General features: G+C 50.9%; 1 protein-coding gene across 2 annotated transcripts in view; it reads left to right on the plus strand.

Moving 5' to 3' along the window:
• GALNT16 (polypeptide N-acetylgalactosaminyltransferase 16) overlaps window positions 1-7,583 on the plus strand; it is a 77,184-nt gene extending 69,601 nt beyond the window's left edge. For both annotated transcript variants that reach the window (XM_081050046.1, XM_081050047.1), the window contains 3 exons: window positions 1,119-1,260; window positions 1,984-2,112; window positions 5,468-7,583. In XM_081050046.1, the coding sequence (XP_080906172.1) occupies window positions 1,119-1,260; window positions 1,984-2,112; window positions 5,468-5,605 (409 nt within the window). In that variant the 3' untranslated portion in view covers window positions 5,606-7,583. The remainder of the gene's footprint in view (window positions 1-1,118; window positions 1,261-1,983; window positions 2,113-5,467) is intronic.
• Window positions 7,584-18,515: the final 10,932 nt, after the last annotated feature.

An 18,515-nucleotide genomic window follows, 5' to 3' on the forward strand; every position in this document is an offset into this window, starting at 1 on the left:
GTTACAAAACAATTTGAGCGAAGGCATCATCCTCAGAAGAAAGCTGGTGGCCTGGATAACCCCAATCTCCCCAGACAATAGCTGGGAAGGGAAGAATGGTAATTTATGGAACTGTAATAAATGAACAATTTCCTCAAGTGACCACTTTTTAAGGGGATAGTTTCATTTAGACATGTCATTTCTGAGGGAAAAAGTCATTTCTTTTCATTCTGTCAGAGGTCATACAACATTTGGATGGAAGCATAGACTTTAGGCCTCAGGCCGGAGCTGGGAAGCCCGGAGGAGGTGTTGGGGGTACCGAGAACATGCCCTTTCTCTCCGTACCCCAGCCCCCATGCAGAATAGCCCACGCCATCCGCCGAGGACCAACAGAAAGAAGGATTTTATAACTATCAGAAAACTGGATCAATCGATCCCAAAGCAAGAGAGTGGATAAAACCAGCTATGTTAAATCAGGAGCTTAAGTCATCTGTTTGTTCTGTCACTGGGTGAAAGTTAAAAAAAAGAAATGATGTTTTGTTGTTGAGATAGGAGCCACGCGTTCCATTCACATCTAGGTTACTCATCCCCAGTCCACTTGTTCGTGTTCTGCCTCAGTTCTCAGGAGAGGATCAGATTGGCGGATAGAAAGGAGATCTCTTGGCCCAAATGATACCAACTCTTTTCCAAACGGGATAGTAATAATGGGCCCACACTGACCGGTGGTCAGTGGGGAGACTGAGGAAGCTAAAGGAAGAGCGCTTTGCCTTCCTAGGCCTGCCTGCAATCCTGCCATGGCCATGCCCCTTATGCAGATCAGAGTTCCGCAGCTCGTCTCAGCAACTTCTAATGCATTTTAGTAGGACTGGGGAGTCCTGGGTTTCTGGCCTGAGCTCTTCCCCCAGGGTCCTCTCAGGCCTGGCCTTCAGGATAGTCCCTTGGACTCCTGGAGCTGCTCAGAACTGAGTGGGACCTCGACTATCTTCCCAGAGGAATCCCTGCTTGCTTACATCCCGGCTAGTGAGGCCTGCCTCCCGCAAAGACTTTGGTGCCCCAGGAGCTGCCTGGGACTGCCCTCTAGGTGAGCCTGTAAGCCCGGGGAGGCAGAAGACAACACTGACCGCTGCTTTTTGTCTCAGGGTCCCGGTAAAGGAAGTGCTTCCTGGCATTATTAAGCAGGGGGTTAACTGCTTAGAATCCCAGGGCCAGGACACTGCTGGTAACTTCCTGCTTGGAGTGGGGATCTGCAGAGGGTCTGCCAAGAACCCCCCAGCGCCTCAGGTAAGTTGCTTAGGACCCAGAGTGGGGTGAGGGGCTCTCCTCTGCTCATTCTCATCCTCTTTCTGCCTACATCTTTCACAAACCCACTTTCCCAGGACCCTGCCAGCTGTCCCCTCCCATTCTGCTCCTTGGGTTTGTTCCTGCCACATTCCCATCCCCTTTCTAGCCTGTTACACAGTTTACCTCTGTGCACCACCCACTGTCTCCTTGCAGAGGGAGAAATGCTGCCCAAACAACTCCCAGCTTTCTCCTGGAATGTACCTGTGGTCCGTTTGCATGTCGGGCAGCAGGGCATACAGGACTCCTCTGTGTGCACATGTGTGCAACACACGAGTGTTGTGCCCACGTCAAAACTAGAGCAGGTCATGGAGAGCCCTGGCGTGAGAACGCTTCTGGCTGCCCTGATCCCATGTCTTTCCCCATCCCCAGCGTCCTTCCGTACGTCTTCTGTTGCCCTCTGGCCAGCTCCAGCTAAGCTCCCACACCCCAATATTTTATTATGAAAATTTTTAGTATATGTGCTGCCGAAGCGAGCACTATTATGAAAATTTTTAAACATCTAGAAAAGTTGAAAGAATTGTACAGTGAATACCTATACACCCACCCCTATTATTTACAGAAAATTCTACCAAAATATACAGTATATTTGCTTCATCACCTATCTACCCATCTCTCCATCCGTCTTCGTGCTTTTTGACTTGGCCTCTTGTCCCCATCTCGTAGGCGTGGCTGTTCAGTGATCATCTCATCCAGCAGCAGGGGAAGTGCCTGACGGCCTCCTCCACCTCCATCTCCATCTCCCCCGGGACCCCGGTCTTACTGCAGGCATGTAACCCAAGAGAAGGCAGGCAGGTATGCTTCTTGTCCTTGGCCCAAATGGCCAGCAGGGGACCCACAGTGGGGGTGGCAGGCCCTGGCTGGGGAGCCCCAGGTTGAAACATACACTCAAATAAACCCTCCACTTTGAGGACCAGTGTGGGCCTAAGTAAATATCTAGGTCAAGTCTATTATTTTACTTATGAGAAAGTACTCCTTCACGTAAATGTTAGTGAAATGTCTTTCCTGCCAGCCTGTGAGTTGCATCAGGGCAGGGACCATTTGTCTGTCGACACTGTCCCTAGCCCCTGACAACCACCACAGCCAAAAGGTGTTAGGTTTTTACCAAGAGCAGAGCCTGTGTTAGGAGACTTACATAGATCATCCCATTTACTCCTCCCAGCAATCCAGCGGTGTGGGCCTTACCACTATCCCCATTTTATAGGTGAGAATATGAGGCTTGCTGAATTTAAGAAATGCATGTCAGATCACACAGCTGGGAAGGGGTGGAGCTGGGATTCAAACACAGGTCAGTGTGACCCCCTAAGCCCAAAGTCTTAACCCAGCACATAATAGACGCTCAATAAATATTTCTTGACTGCTGGCTGACTGAGGAAACTGAGATCCAGATACAGTGATTTCCAAGCTGTCATGCCAGCCTCATGTGAGCCTCACTGCGTTTTCCATTTGTCAAACACTATCATCAACCCTGTCTCTGTTAATCCTGGGAGACAGGTAAGGCCCACCTGTCGAGGAAGAAACTGATGCTCAGAGAGATAAAGTTACTTACTTAGGGTACATAGCAGCCAGTGACAGAGTCAGCCTGCCTCCCTCCTATGCCACTTATTTCCTGTCTGGAAGGGCTGCTCCTGTGCCCAGGGATGGGACACAAAGGCCAGAGGTCTGCTCCAGCTCTTCCTCTGCCCTCCCCTCCTCAGTGGCCCTCCCTGTGCCTGACCCTGGCCAGCCTGCCGGGCAGCACAGAGGGCGAGGGGGCCACCTGTCTCTCTGATTTGGCCTGCAGGGTTCTCTTTCCACCCTGTTCTGTTTGTCTGGGTCAGCTCTGTAGTAATGCCTGCCAGTTTGCTATTCCATTCTGGAAAAGCAGCCCCATCTCCACCCTGCAGTGTGTGTGTGTGTGTGTGTGTGTGTGTGTGTGTGTGTGTGTGTACATGCGCACACATACACAGCTGAGAGATTTGTGTGCCGAGGCCTACTTGCTGGGCCCACTCGATACTTCTGAAGCACTTTCTGATTGGTGGGGGATGGGGGACCCTCAAGACTCTGAGGGTCAAGCCTTGAGCCCACTCCCACCCACTCCTTGTTGAGGCCGAAGCTGGGAAGCAGCTCCCAAGGCAGGCACTGTTCAAATACTTCTCATCTGGGACTGAAGTACCCATTTTTCCCTTTCTTGCTTACCCAGCCTAAGGGGCTTATAGGACCCTCTTGTCCCCACTCATTCTGCTCCTGCAAGTCCTGCCAGGGCCCCAACAGCACCCTGGACAGCTGTGCCGCTTCTCCCAGAGGACAGGATAAGCAGCTCTCCCACTGCCAGTGACTTCTCCATCTGAGCCTGCCTCCTTGGTCCTCCTTCGGCCCTGTTTCCAAGGTCACTTTGGTGTCAGGTGTCCGAGAGGTCCCTGTGCACGAGAACTAGTGTGATAGAGTCAGCAGGACCCACCTTGGTCACCCCACTCACCTCTCTGAGCCTCAGTCTCCTCACTTATAAAATTGGGGGCTCCCTTCCCTTCCTGCGTTGTGAGGAGTCTGCAAGAAGTAAGACCGTGGAGACGAGAGAGTCCTGTGAGGGACTGTCTATCCAGGCCCAGATCTGAGTGGCTGGGTGAGTTGGGAAGGCCCTGGGACTGCCTGATGGCATCGGAAGTGAGAATCCTGTGATTTGGGGAGCACCTCCTAATGACTGGGTTATTCATTCATGCATTCATTCTTCACAAAACTGTCTTGGGTGCCTACTTGTGCCAGGGAATGTGCAGATCACGTTGGTCACAGGGATGAAAGAAGGACATGGTCCAGCAATGCCAAGCTGGGGAGAGTATGGCCAGCTCCTCTCAAGAGGTCAGAGACTAGAAGAACACGAGGCAGTAGGATACTGTGAGTTTCAAAGGGACCGAAGGCCCTGTCCCATCCATTACCCCTTTAGGTCAGGAACCCCTCTCTGCTGGGGACACATAGTTCAGAGAGGCTGGTTCTCAGCCGCTCCCCCAAGGGGAATCCAGGCTCCGCAGCTCTCACCTTCCACCCTGTGTACACATCCCAAGTTGGCTCCCATCTCTGCCCACCTCATGTCCACCTGCAGCCCAGGCCCTGGCCCTGTGGCTGGGTGCAGCTCACCTCCCTTGTCCTGGCTGCTCAGATAAGAACGGGGCTCCACCCCTCAGAGCCCTCTGGGCTCCATCCATGAGCACTCCCCACTTCTTAGGGAGCACAAGGTGGATGGATATAGGAAGAAGGGAGATCGATGCATGGGAGGGAAATAGGAAAAAAACCCAAAATATACCTATCTTGCTATTTATTCTTCCCTGAGCCTTGAATCCTGGGTCTCAGCCTCTCCTCTGTTCTATGTGTTCCAAATTACACTCCATCCTCCCCTTAGGCACTTCCAAAATGTCTACAGGAACAACTCTTCTCCCCCTTGTCGAGCTTGGGAAAGGGGAGGTGGCCCCAGGAGGTGAAGGCACTGATCCGAGAGCCCCTTCATGACTCTTTAGGGGACTCAAGTGCCCCGACCACCCTACTGGCCTCATTCTTCCTCTCTGCAGAGATGGCGGCCAGTGCCCACTAAAGGGTGCAGGAAACTGGCTGCACAGTTACAGGCCAGGGCAGAAGCTTAGAGCTGCAGGAAGGGGAGATCTTGTTCGGAGGAGTAAAAGATTCACCTAGTCCAGAACTCAAACTCAAGTGCTTATAGGGAGCTGGGGGGAAGCCCAGGTGGGCCTCAGGTGAGCTGAGACCAGAGCCCATTGGCAGAGACCAGCTCCTTAGCCCCAACCAGCTGGTGCCACTAGAAATTGAACGGTGTGTGAAGGGAAGTTGGAAATGCAGATTTTTCTGTGGCAACTAAACCAAATGTTAAATAAAATTTTGTTTGTGCAGGCCAAACAAAATACAGTTCTGGGCTAGATTCAGCTTATGAGCCTCTGATCTAGATAGTAACTTCATGCCAAACTACAGAACAAGAGTGATCAGGAGGCATGGGCTTACAGCTTATGTAGGGTTGGGGAGCCTCTTATGTAAGGGACACACAGACTGTTTAAATGGGAGTGTGTCCTAGGTATACACAGAGCCCTTTACATACATATGCAGTGAAGGTATGAGCATTACTATTTTTAATCAGTTTTCTCATTGCCCTCTTTCCCCACTCTCCCCCCAGAGATGGAGAAGAAAAGCCTCTTTAATCCAGCATTCAGTCAACGGCCTCTGCCTGGAGGCCAAGCCCGCCCAGCTGGTGACCAGCAAGTGCCAGGCCGACGCCCCGGCCCAGCAGTGGCAGCTGTTGCCGCACACATGACGGTAGCCCTGGGGCCTCCTGTACCTTTTGCATGAGACTTTGGGACTGGAAGGGGGTTAGGGTGGGGGAGTGTAAAGCGGGCTGTTTCCATCTCCTCATATTTCTGCCGGAATCATCAGCAAACACCCCTGCCACGAGACACCATGCTCCAAAGCTTGTACAGGGAGGGCTCAGGGAACATACCCCGATGCCCTGGCTGCCGTCCTGGCCTCGCCCGGGGAGAGAAGGTCAGGACACTGCACCGCTGCTGGGCAGAGACTGGGCAGGTGCCCTCACCCTTTGTCCCCAGACAGTGGTTTGGGTGCCCTCCCCTTGTTGGCTGGGGAGAGCAAAGACAGAAGCCTACACAGGGGCCCCGCTGTGTCACGGGGCCTGCGCGTGGGACCAGGTGGCGTGAATGGGGAGGCTGAGGCTGGGAAGAGACAGGCAGCCTGTGGAGGCGACAGAATCAAAAGGATTGAGAAGTTCAGTGGCCTGTCCCGGGCAGGTGCTGGTTGGGTGTGGGAGGGATGGGATCTGGGGCAAAGAATGGGTGATTTGTAGAAAGACATGGACAGAAGAACAGCAAAGCACCCAAAGAGTGGGTCTCTTCCTGGGGCCCTAGTCCTCCCATGCTGCAGTGTGCCTCCGGTCCTGGGCGCTGGTCCCCACGTGCTGCAGGGCAATCTCAGGAGCAGCCTTGGGACAGAGTTTCTTAAACAGCCACATCTGTTTTGCCGTGTCAGGCCAAGGCCTCTCCCTTGGGCCTTAATGACCTGCTGGGATCCTGTGCCCCCTGCCTGGGCCCGCCTTGAGTGCCCCCTAAGGACAGGCAGCCACCATACGCCACTGAGCAGCCCCATCCTCGGCCATAGCTTTTAGCACCTGCTTTCTCAAAAGCCTTTGCCTCTGTAAATACAGCATTATGGAGTCAGGGTGGCCAGTGAGAATGGGACCTCCTCTCTGGAGCAGTGATACTCCCTGAGTGATCCGGGCTCGGTTTCATCCTCTCCCCTCCCACTACAGGAGGGTGGGTCACTGCAGGGGGCGAGAAAGGCTGGGGGCTCCTGTCTGCAGAGAGCTCCCAGTTTCTCCTCACAGATACTGGGCCTCTTTCCCCCTTCCCTATGGCCTGGTCTTGGCACCACTTCTGTTATTCCCTATATTCCTCCTCCCCTCCCCACTGGCTCAGGCCGTGAGATCTTGGGCGAAAGACTGGTGGTATCAGAACCCCTGAGAGCCCTCCTCCCACGAAGCAAACCAGCTCAGGACCCCTAGGGAGTTCATGGATTCCAAAGGGCCTAGGAATCTCCCGAAACTGTCCCCCAAATGATGCATGTATACGTGTATACATATATGCATTTTCCTGGGGAGAGGGTCCATAGATTTCCCCGGCTTCTTACAGACGTCCCTGATCCCCAAAGGGTCTGAACGTCTGGTCTGGATTGGAGCTACCATCCACCTGAGCTCCATGCCCATCTCCCTCCCTGGTGCCTAAACTGCTGCTGGCTGCATCCTCCATGCAGCCCCTGGGGCCAAAAGCCAAGGGTCCCTAATCCACAGCACCCACTCTAGAGGGTTCTCAGTGGTTTCCTCTCACCTCCTGGCTCCTTGGGTCCCCTCAGCGTGCTCCTGGGCCTCAGAGCACACCCTGTGGGCTCAGCAGCATGGGGGCCACACTTCTGTCCCCTGTTGTGATGTTTCATCCACCGTCATCACCACTGTGCGTGTCCACCCTGGTGGGTAGCGTGGACCTGTCGGGATGGGGAGCGAGGGCTTCTCTCGTGGAATGTAAGACGACTGCTGTTCAGAGATTTAGAGTCTCCCTCCTTTCCTATGGTCAGACCAGGCTCAGCGCTTGTCAGCCGTCATTTGTGGGACTCAGCCCTATTCTGGTTTTGCTTTTCCTCTTCTTGACCAAAGCATGTGCCACTAGCTGTCCTTGAGGATTTTGTCTTTATGAAACACACACTTGGAATAAAACCACTTCTCACATGTACAAGTGCCTCAGCGCCTTCCTTTCCAGCACCAGAGCCAAGCCCTTCAGCACCACACTCCCCTGCCTTGGAAGGAAGTCAGAGCCTCTATTCTGTAACAGTGAAACTGAACACACTCAGGTGCATGTGATAGCTTGTTCCTTGGCCTACATGCCCCGTGGCACCCCAGGGTCTCCTGGACGACAGGCTGGCTGCTCTGGGGGGAGCCAGCAGGTGGCTCTGCTGCTGGGCAGGCCGGAACCAGAGCTCAGGCTCCTGGGGCTTCACTGAGGGACACTAGGGGCTCCGAAATGGAAACCAAGAGGCTTCTGCAAGTGTTTGCCTTTTCCCTGGCCCCGCTGAACTGTCCTTCCTCTCTACCATACAAGAGGGCAGTGGTAAAAATGCAGGTGGGACCATCTTCCTGGGTAGAAATAGTGAAATAATTCCAGAAAGAGGCCTACCAGCCTAGTCGTGTGTGATCGAGTAGCAGATGTCTGCTTAATGTTTCCATGGAAACCAATGGAAAGCCCCTGCCATTTCTGTGATCAGAAGCTGAACCTGCCCAGATAAAAATAAACACTTCAGTGCACATACGAACGGTAGCGGGCAGGCCGTGGTGTGACTAACTCTTCTGAATGCAGTCATGGCCGCCCCCAGCCCCACCTTGTCTCAGGGCTGCTCCTCCGGACTCCCCAGAACTTATGACCACTAGGCCTGCGGGGCCTAGAGTGCTGGCTGCTCACAGTTCCAAGCACACAGTGTGGCTGCGGAGTCCAGCCTAGGCTAAGCTGGACAAAGGTAACAATTTGCTGTAGAACACTCTGGCTGCAGTCTCTGTCCATCCGTCCATCGTCTCAAAGAGCATATCCCATGGCCCACCGCCTTCTTGGGCCTCCCTCTTGGCCAGCTTTCCACTTTCCGTCTATCTTCACTCCCACCTTGGAGGGCTCTGGTGCTGCTTCTCCTGAGGTGTGCTCTCTCTTGCCCTCCTTCAAACCTACCTCTCCCAGGCCCATTTTCTCTCCCATCCCCTTTGTTTCTGGAAACTAAGGGTATTAGCCTTTAGCCAGCTCCTGGAGGATTCAGCAAACACCCTCAAGTTGGCCAGTTATTACTGGCCTTACATAACCCAGCAGAAGAGAGTCTCCCAGAATATACTGGGGTGAGGAGGGCGGGAGGGACATGCATGGGGCCAAACTCCCATTTCTCCATCCCTGGACCTCTGTGACTTGGCTTCAGTTTTCACAAAGGCTCTTCCCCTGGTCCCTCAATCTCCCCATTTGCAGTTGGGAGAAATAACCCTGGCAATATCACTGTCCTCTGAGAGGTCTGGCACCCCCAGGCCTGTGGAGTGTCTTCCAGCACTGAACAGGGTGTGGTCTTCTCCCATCAGGGGAATAGGAAAGGAAACATGGAAAGGAAAGGCTGGAGCTCATAATGTCCGCAGCTTCATTTCCGACAATGTTCTCATGTCTGCAGTATTTCTGTGTGTCCCCTGTGATGCTCTGAGTCAGTTTTCTCCAGAAGAAGGGAGGGGCCCCAAGCAGCTTCTCTCATCTAAGAGGTTTTCACTGCCAAGCACTTGACAAAGACCTCGAGTTGGAACAGGGAAGGGCCCTCTCCCTTGATCTGGCAGCCAGGCTGAGTCACCCAGCTGGTGGGGCCTCAGAGCCACCTGAGGAATCCTCGGATATGGAATTCAACCCCATGGAGTGTGGGAAGAGGGGCACAAGAATATGGACTCCAGAGCCCATCAGCAGGGTCCATCCCACCCTGCCACTTAGTAGCTGTGTGGTCTGGAGTAAGTTATTCCATGTCAGCTTGGTTTCCTCACCTGTGACACCTGTAAGATGGGCGTACTCACAGTCGTAGGTTTTTGTGAGGAAAGATTTATTTAATGACTGCAAAGCACTTGGCCGTTTCTTAATGTTTAGTAAATAAATGTCATTGCTATTGTTTTGTTTGTTTGTGTAGTTGTTTTTGGGGTGTTTTTTTTTTCTTTCTTTTCATTGCTATTGTTAATAAACGTTTCCTGAGTGCCTGTTCCATACTCGGCATTTTGCTGAGGATGACGACACAAATGTAAACAAGACAAAAATTGCCCCTGCCCTTCAGAACTCATATTCTAGCAGGGGAGATGGACAAATGAGCAGGCAACCATAACACCACATGGTAGAAGCTACAGGGAAGGCAGGAGCTATGGGAGCAGCAAGGAGGGGCCTCTCCTTATGGCCTGGGGGTCAGGGAGTCCTGATGCTTCCAGGACAGCTCGAAATGACATTCTGGGCCATGCCTGCCTCAGTCTGGGGTAGAAGGCGGGCTGGGTGAGGCCTGGTGGCAGTGCAGTCGGTCACCGCTGTGTGGCCTGGGCTTTCTACCCATGCACACAGCATCATGGTGATGTAAACCAGTCTGTAATCAGAAGAATTCTAGAAGGAAGCTGTGGGAGCCATTGAAACCCAAACAGCCATGCCTTCTGCTTCTTGAGACAGTGAGCATTCCTTCAGGTCCAGTTTTCTTTGTTTGGAGATGGCAAAGGAAGGATCGGGGCACTACGTGGCCTGGAAAATCCAGTGATTCTGATCCAGAGAATGAATACAAATGCCACGGAGGTGTTCCTTCCTTCCCAGCTTGGGTTATCTCTGACCCCCCTCGAATCATTTGAAAGTAGGCCTGTCTTTCTTTCAAATAAGGTCTCTCAGGGTGTATACAGATAACCTGCTGTAATCACTTTAGGTGCTTGTTCCTGGCCTCCCACCCAGACCCGCTGACTCCAAATTTCTGTATGTGTGACAAGTGGCCTGGGTGATATCGATGTACACTGAATCTGCAACCCTCTAAAGCAGGAGGGAGAGGAAGCCATACAAGGGAGACCACGGATGGGGCCCAGGCTGCTGAGTGAGTGCGCCGACCCTCGAGCTCACTGTGAGGAGAAGCCAAGGGGAAGGAAAGCACCCCTGTGCTCCTCACTGCACTTCCTCTGGGAGCCAGATGAATGTGGGGACCAGATCAAGGAGCCAGAGGTCAAGCCAGACCAGCACCTGAGGACAGCAGTAGTGGAGAAATGTCCCCAGCTAGGAAATCCCCAGTTGGATGGGAAACCAGGGTGGGCAGGAGCCACAGTGAGCACATTCCTCCTCCTGATGGATGCAGTGATGTGGATTTGTCTTCTCCAGTCCTGATTTGTCTTTTGTTTTCTGTTGGACTGTGGCTCTTTGATAACAGGACCTATGTCTGCTCCAGCTTTCTGCTTCTTACAGCCACAGCACAGAGCCTGGTTCTCAGACTCACAGTAGTTGTTGGCTTGCTGAATGAACGAAATAAAAGATTCTAGCTGGGATTTCTTTTATAGTGATAAAGCATTTGTGCATTTAGGAATGCACTGCATTCAGAAAGCACTGAATCTATATTTGTTCATTTTCATCTTACTTCTTCCTAAAAGCGTGGTATCTTCACAACTCCCCCCTTCCTACTTATTTGTCGTCTCTAAGCCCTCAGCAACCGTGCATTGGTGTTGCTGAGGGCTGACACAGATTGAGCATTTCCTCGGCATCCAGAACTTCATACCATGTGCATTCTCTCATTCTCTCCAACACCCCCTCCCCACCCCACTCCATGAGGTAGGTTCTGGTATGCCCACTTTATGGATAAGAGTGTGGGGAGAAGGACTTGCCCGAGGACAAACAGCAAGGTTTAAACTCAGTCCCACAGAAGTGGTTCTCACAATGTGGTCAGAGCAGCAGCAGCGCCTGGGAACTTACTAGAAATGCAAACTCTTGGGCCTCCCCCAGACCTACTGAATCAGAATCTCTGGGGGTGGGGTTTAGCCATCCAAGACTAAGAAGCCCCCAGGGGATTCTGATGCACACTCAAGTTTGAGAGCCACTTGTTTGGTCATGGAGATGGATCCTGGTCCCCTGACGCAGGGCACGGGTCTCTTCTGGGGCTCGGAGCAGATGCTGTGTGCTGCAGGCCTTACCTCAGCTAAGCAGGCTGCCTCTCTGCTCTGGGCTATAATGGACCTGTCCAGGGCAGAAGATAGTGGGCACGACGCTGGGCCAAGTTTTGCCATTGAGCCAGATGCCACATGCCAACCTTGCTTTGTGTGATTTATGAGTTTCTCCCCCAACACCAGCCACATATGGCTAACTTCATTATAGAAGAGCTTCCACCCCAGAAGATTCATTAATTAAAGAATCAGTGCTGCACCTCACAGCCCTCAGGACGGGCATACATTACCAGGAGTTACACAGCTAAGGCCTTTCTATAGATCATCCGAGTGACGACACAGCCGTGCTATCCCTTATTCACCAGTCACTGAGGTTCACACATTTTAACTTCTTTAATCCTTCCACCAATTCTATCAGGTAGGTATTTCCATTATAACTCCATTTATAAACTAGGAAATTGAAGCCCAGAGAGGTTACCACAGTTGCCCAAGATTACCTAGCTAATAGGAGACAGAGTCAAGATTTCAAATCATGAAGTCTGACCCAGGGTCTATGCTCTTTACTGGCCTTTATTACCTTTGACATATTAGTTTGTATCCTCTTACCAACCCTGACAGGTTTGTATTGTTATTTCTCCATCTTTCACTTAAGGCAGTGAGGCCCCATGCAAAGCTCTTGGTCTCACACCAAAGCCCAAGGCTTGTCTCATTACACCCTACATCCTTTCGTGAGTGATTCTTAGAAGGCTGAGAGGTAGGGTGAGCCAGGGTTGGTTCTACAATCATCATCTATACAGATGTAGAGACAGGCTGAGAGGCCGGTAAGTCCAGTCAGAGAGCAGGAAATTGGGAGCACCAAGATTTGGCAGACCCGAGAACACAATGTCGCATGACACCACACTGACAGAGGCAATTGCTAATGGCTCTGACTGGTGCCAGGTGAGTTCTCTGGAGCTTGGGAGGGTGAGACCCCCTGAATGACCTGGCCCCATAGGCCAAGGGCTGTTTTGCTGCATTGTCTGCTTTCTTCTACATCCTGGCCTGGAGTCTTGTTTTCCAAATGTCTTCCTGGCATTAAAGTTCTTTGTTCTGCATTATTTCTCCTCAGATGCTAGTTTTGTGCTTGTTCAAGTGGAATCTCCTTTTGCAGACCTGCCCCCGTGTCCACTGAGGTGGGGCCTTGAGGGTGCTTCATGGAGGCGGCTGGGTTCATCCAGTTTTCACCAGGCACCTGGGGCTTTTGTAGGCTCATCAAGCAGCTGGGCTTATTTTAAATTTACTACCAAATGTATCCCTCCCAGTTATTTCTTGGCTGCTTTACTGTGTGACAGCAGGAGTGGAGAGCTCTGGCCTTGCAGTAAGAGAATAGTTGCTCCCAGCCCAGCCATTTATAAGCAGAGTGACCTTCAGCAAAGTCACTTCGGCTTCCTCACCTCAGTGTCCTCACCTGAGAAATGGGGGTGATGTGGGGGCAGATTAAATGAGAAAATACTGTGGTCAGGCCTTGTGAACTAGAAAGCCCAGGCAGCGGGCCGGGAACATTGGGGAGTATTTCTCTGACCCTGGGGCAGGCCAGAACTACTAGGCCCCAGAGCTGTGGACTTTCCTGTTGCTAAGGACATTCTCCAGCCATCAGGGCAAGGCCTTGCTGTTCAGACATGGGGAACTCGAGGGTGTGGGAAGCCCTCTGGTAAAGAAGAGGTGGAGAGTCCAGGCGTCCTCTTTGCTCCTGAGCTGGAGATGGCTGATCTGGCTTTGAAACCTTTTTTGGTGGTACTTGCTTTTATCTTTGAGAAGCAAGAAAAGTAGATTCAGCAGGGGTCTTGATGTTCAATAAGGCTTTGAAAATCTTCAGACTAGTCGGGAGGGCCAGGATGGGGGCCGGGGGGAGGGTTATGAGGCAGGAAGAGTGGTGCCTTCTGGGATCTTCAGAGCAGAGCTGCCGCTCTCTCATCTGCATCTCCTCCCTGACATGGATTAGGGTTCACTGGGACTGTCCATGGAGTGGAGGAGGTGGGGGCTGCGATGACCTCCCCGGGCCAGTGGCCTCTGTCTGTGGAGGCCACACAGCATGGCCTTGTCACTGTCAGAAGGCCTGAACAGGATAACAAAGCCAAACTGCTGGGAAAACCCCACGGATATTTATCAATTACACAAAGAAAACTGTGGTCGGGAGGCTCCTTCTCAGCCCAGGGTTCACTCTGCCTGGCGGGGCAGAAAGAGCAGGGGCTGTGGAGCCAAACCTAGAGCTGAAGCCTGGCTTCTTCTTTTTTCTCCAAGAAATGGGAACTGGTTTTTTTTTTTTTTGTTTCTTAATTTTTTTTATTGGGAAATATTGGGGAACAGTGTTTCTCCAGGGTCCATCAGCTCCAAGCCATTGTCCTTTAATCTAGTTGTGGAGGGCGCAGCTCAGCTCCAAGTCCAGTTGCCCTTTTCAATTGTAGCAGCGGGCGCAGCCCACCATCCCATGCAGGGATTGAACCAGCAACCTTGTTGGTAAGGGCTCTTGCTGTAACCAACTGAGCCATGTGGCTGCTTTTTCTTTTATTAGCTGGGCAACCTGTGTCAAGTTACTTCACCTTTCCGAACCTCAGTTCCCTCATTAGTACATCAGGGATAATACTGCCTGCTTCTTAGGGATGCTGTGAGATTTGAATGAGATGGCATTTATGAACTGGCTGGAATAAAGAAAAAGGGACATAGTGCTCACAAGAATGCCCAAACTCTCTGAGAGGGTATTTGTCTTGTTCGCAGCTGGACCACCAGAGCTTGACATAGAGAATGTGGTCAATTAGTGTTTGTGAATGAATGAATGAGTGAATGAATGAATGGAACGTAACTCTGCATGAGGCAAACACGCTTCTCTGGGGAGGCCTTGACTCCAACCCCAGCCCCAGCCCCAGCCCTGGCCCAGGGTCCCCAGGACTTCAAAAGGGGGCATGTGTTCAAAATAGGTACATGTCGGACTTGTTAACTTTGCAGACAGAGGAGTCCCGGCAGGCGTGTGTCTGAGATGGACAAATGGGTGTAATTCACGGGCAAGAATGCCTGCAGCTTCCCTCAGATTCCCCACCTCTATCCCCAGCCACTGGGTGAGAAGCCTGCCTTGACCCCTTTGCCTTGAATCAGGATTGTACTGGAATTGCCTGTAGTTTTCTACACTCCCACTAGACTGCAAACTGCATGAGGAAAAGGACGTGTCCACAACAGCTAGTGTTGTGCCTTGCTCATGGTAGGGGCTCACTGAATGTGTGGTGAGTGAATGAATGAGTACAATGAAACTGCTGCCCTCCCTCAGTTCTGAGAGGCCCTGGTCTTGGAATGCAGCATTTGGGATGCATGTCAGTTTGTTCTCAAGCTTTCTTTTCTAACCTAGCTGTTGATTTAGGTTTTCAAGTGAGTTTTGACCAGTGAAAATTCCTTTCTATCAGGCACAGGAGACGCAGCATTTGCAAGTTAGTGCCAAATCAGTGCCTGATTAAACAGACAAGGAATGTGAAAACAAAAATTACACCGCAGACATGAAGCAGCTAATACAGATGGGGATGCACCTACCTTGGGAGAAAACTGCTTTCATACTAATGAATTTGTTAAATTTGGGCTGAAGCATGAAAAACTGCAGCTTGGGGATTATCTATGGTTTTACTATAAATTGGCAGCAAACAGAAACTGATGACGGCTTCTCTGGTCCAAGCATCCTCTCCTTGAAGCTTTTGCCCAGGGCCACGTCTCCATTCAGGATATACAACTGTAGTTTATTTGCATACAAATGGCAAACATCTACAAAAGTCTTCAGCTGAAGCAACTTTTAAGGAAAATGTTATTGCTTCCCTAAAGGCTCTATTTCCTCGGTTTTTCTCAACACTCTTTTCATTTAGCAGCTACTCACATTGACACAGATTTTCCACCCCAGGAGTATCTACAGGAGAGTGGAAGGTGCAAAAGGTAAGGTATAGCAAAGAAAGGGCTGGAAAATCGAACCCACTTTTCAGGACTCCCAGAAACTAAGTAAGTGCTTTAAGTATTATTTTGTTTAATTCTTAAGCTAACTCTGTGGGGTCGACACTATTATTATCTCCATTTGCAGTAAGGAAAGCAAGGTTAGGAGATGTTGTGAGTTGCTCAAGGTCACACCACGAGGAAATGGCAGGGCCTGACCTTCAAGGATGCCTGGCTCCAAGAATTACGTTCATAAACTATTCTATCTGTAAATCACTTTCAATTTACATAGCTTAAAAGTATAAAGCAGTCCTGTTAAAATGATTCAACAGTAGTGTACAGGGTCTGCTGACATGTCCCTGAACTGTTTTCAAATCTGAATGTGCTGAGATTTCTGGAGTTATCATCAGGGTAGGACTGGGTACAAAATGTGTGGGGTTTAGTGGGAAATGAAAATATGGGTCACCTACTTTATAAACAACTAAGAATTTCAAAAATGATGATAGCAGTGTGGGGTCCTTCTAAGCACAGGTTACACGTCCCTGAAACCGCCCGAGTTGGGGATCCCGGTGGAAACATGTCTGTTTTGTCTGGGTTCCTGGCATTGGGTCTGGCACGTGACAGATATTAATAAACTGTTGGCTAATTAAGGGAATAAATATTCATTTACTCCTACATACCAAGCAGTGTTCCAGGCACAGGGGATATAGCAGCAAGCAACACATATAAGGTTCCTGACCCCATGGAGCACGTATTCCAGAGGAACAGAAACACACAGCACAGCTACCAGGAGGTGGGGATCATTGGGGGCGTCTTAGAGGCTGCCTACTGCACAGATCCCACCTCTTTCTTTGGACACATTTCCAACCAGAACATTGCTTTGGGATTTGTGAACTTAACTAGAAAGAAGGACTCTTTCTAAAATGGTAAAGCTTGAAGACTGTGGACAGCCATGCTCCCCAGCAAGTGTAAGAAGCTGCTCCATGGGATGAACGAAACTGACACTTATAGGGAAGCAGAGACCAGAAATGGCAGGCATTTCTGACTGCCCGTGTGTCTGGTTCCATTTGACCCTGAGATTCACCTGTGTTCTGGCCATTCCTGTAGTTTGGTTATATGAACCATTGGCTACACCCCCTCTATTGTTGCCTAAGCTAGCTCAAGGTGGGTTCCTGTCATTTGTAACAAGAGAATGTCAAGCAACTAACTGATCCAGAGCCTCACACTGAGGCGGGCAAGTCAGTTAGGGAACGACAGCAGTAATTCAGGTGAGAAGTAACGTATGAGGTACTGAGAATGGTGATTAGGGCCCACACAGGAGGATATATAAGAAGGCAGCGGTCATGGTAGGACTGTCTTATTCCCCGTTGTATCTCCAGAGGTTAACATTGTGTCTGGCACATTGTGAAGTGCTCAGTAAATATTTGTGGAATGAATTATTAGACGAATGAACAAAGGCAGGAAGACAAAAGTAAAAGCAAGACTGGCTGACCAATAGGAAATGGAAGATGAGAACGGGGGAGAAATATTAATGCAACCTTACTGGCTGGCTGGCTGGCTGGCAGCCCTATTCAAGACAGGAAGAGCTGCTTTGGATGGGGTCAGTGGGTGAGAGTCCGTCACTCTGGGTGATGAATTCGGTTTTGCAGTGCTGGCATGTGTTTTCCAGATGAGAGCTGGTCTTAGGGAACACAGGCGTTAACCCGTCTAGTCAGGAGTGTTCCCGTCCTTGGCCTCCTTAGCTCTGACCACGGAACAACTGAGGGACTCCACTGCGCACTCAAAGCCTATTTCCGCGCTAGAGAAAGACCTAATTTTGCAAATAGGCACTGATCACAACCGCCTGGGGGACTGGTGGTCCTTGATTGGGAACAGTCTAAAGTTAGCATAACAAAACCAGCTGTCAAGAGTCAGCCTAATGAGTCTTCCTGACTCTCAGCCCAGTTCTCTAGGGTCCTCGATATGACAGCTTACTTCCCAAGCAGACTGGGAAAACTATGGAGACGAGTTGAGAAGCTTGAAATTGGGTATTCAGAAGACACATTTGCTTGTCTCCTTTGGGGATGGTGAGGCTGGGCATAGATGGCAGCTTTTTAAAAGCCGGCATTGTAGAGCTGTCAGGTGGGAAATGTCCCCTTTTGCTCTGGCACTCTCCCAGGCTGGGGAGATGGTTAAGCAAAGATGGTTAAATTCCAGCAGAATTTCGTTTGAAGTGCTGACCGTGTTTACATCCCTGGGTGGAAGCTCATTAGCATGCGTCAGGAATGCAGCCTCTGTGCCTCCGCACATCCCGCTGCTCCAGGCTTGCTGAATGCCAGCCTCCCCGCAGCTAGTGTACTTCCTTTCGAGGTCGTCCGGGTTCCTCCTGCCAGAGCGGCTACATAGTGCCTGCCCAGCAAAGGCTTCTTTTGGGACCCAACTCTGTCCTGCTTTGAGAATGACTCATTCCCTCTCGTGAGCTCAGGTTTTCGGGCGGGAGCCGGGCAGAGCATCTGGGCCGAATGGACTAGTGAACACGAGGTGCTTGAACAGTAAAGCACCACGGAGGGGGTGGGGACGCGTGCTCATGGGCAGGCTCCAAAACGGTCCTACGGGCCTCGGCACCACCGCTATGCGGCAGTCCCGGCAGGATTAGAACTACATCCGCCACCCGTTTTTCTTTAACTTTTCATTATGGAAAATTTCAAGCATATAAAAAAGCAAAGAGATTAATACCTACCACCCAGCTTCAACAATGATCAGTTTATGGCTAATCTTGTTTCATTTATATTCTTCCACTGGATTATTCTGAGACAAATCACAGACACTACGTCATTTTACCTGTAAATATTTCAGTACATACTCTAAAAGAGAACTTAAAGAAATAACCACAATACCATTATGAAAGCTAAAGCATTTCACAATCATTCCTTAATAAGGATGGCGTCTTACACTGGAGGGCAGAGGTGGCTCCGACTACCTTCTCTTTACCCTTGATCACTATCAGGAACAATGTGTCAAATGCAAAGCCAGGAAAAACACAAAGGATCAAGGCAAGGCAAGACTCTGCCCACGCCGGGATGGC

Source organism: Rhinolophus hipposideros, assembly GCF_964194185.1.
Source record: "Rhinolophus hipposideros genome assembly, chromosome: 5".
Taxonomy (NCBI): domain Eukaryota; kingdom Metazoa; phylum Chordata; class Mammalia; order Chiroptera; family Rhinolophidae; genus Rhinolophus; species Rhinolophus hipposideros.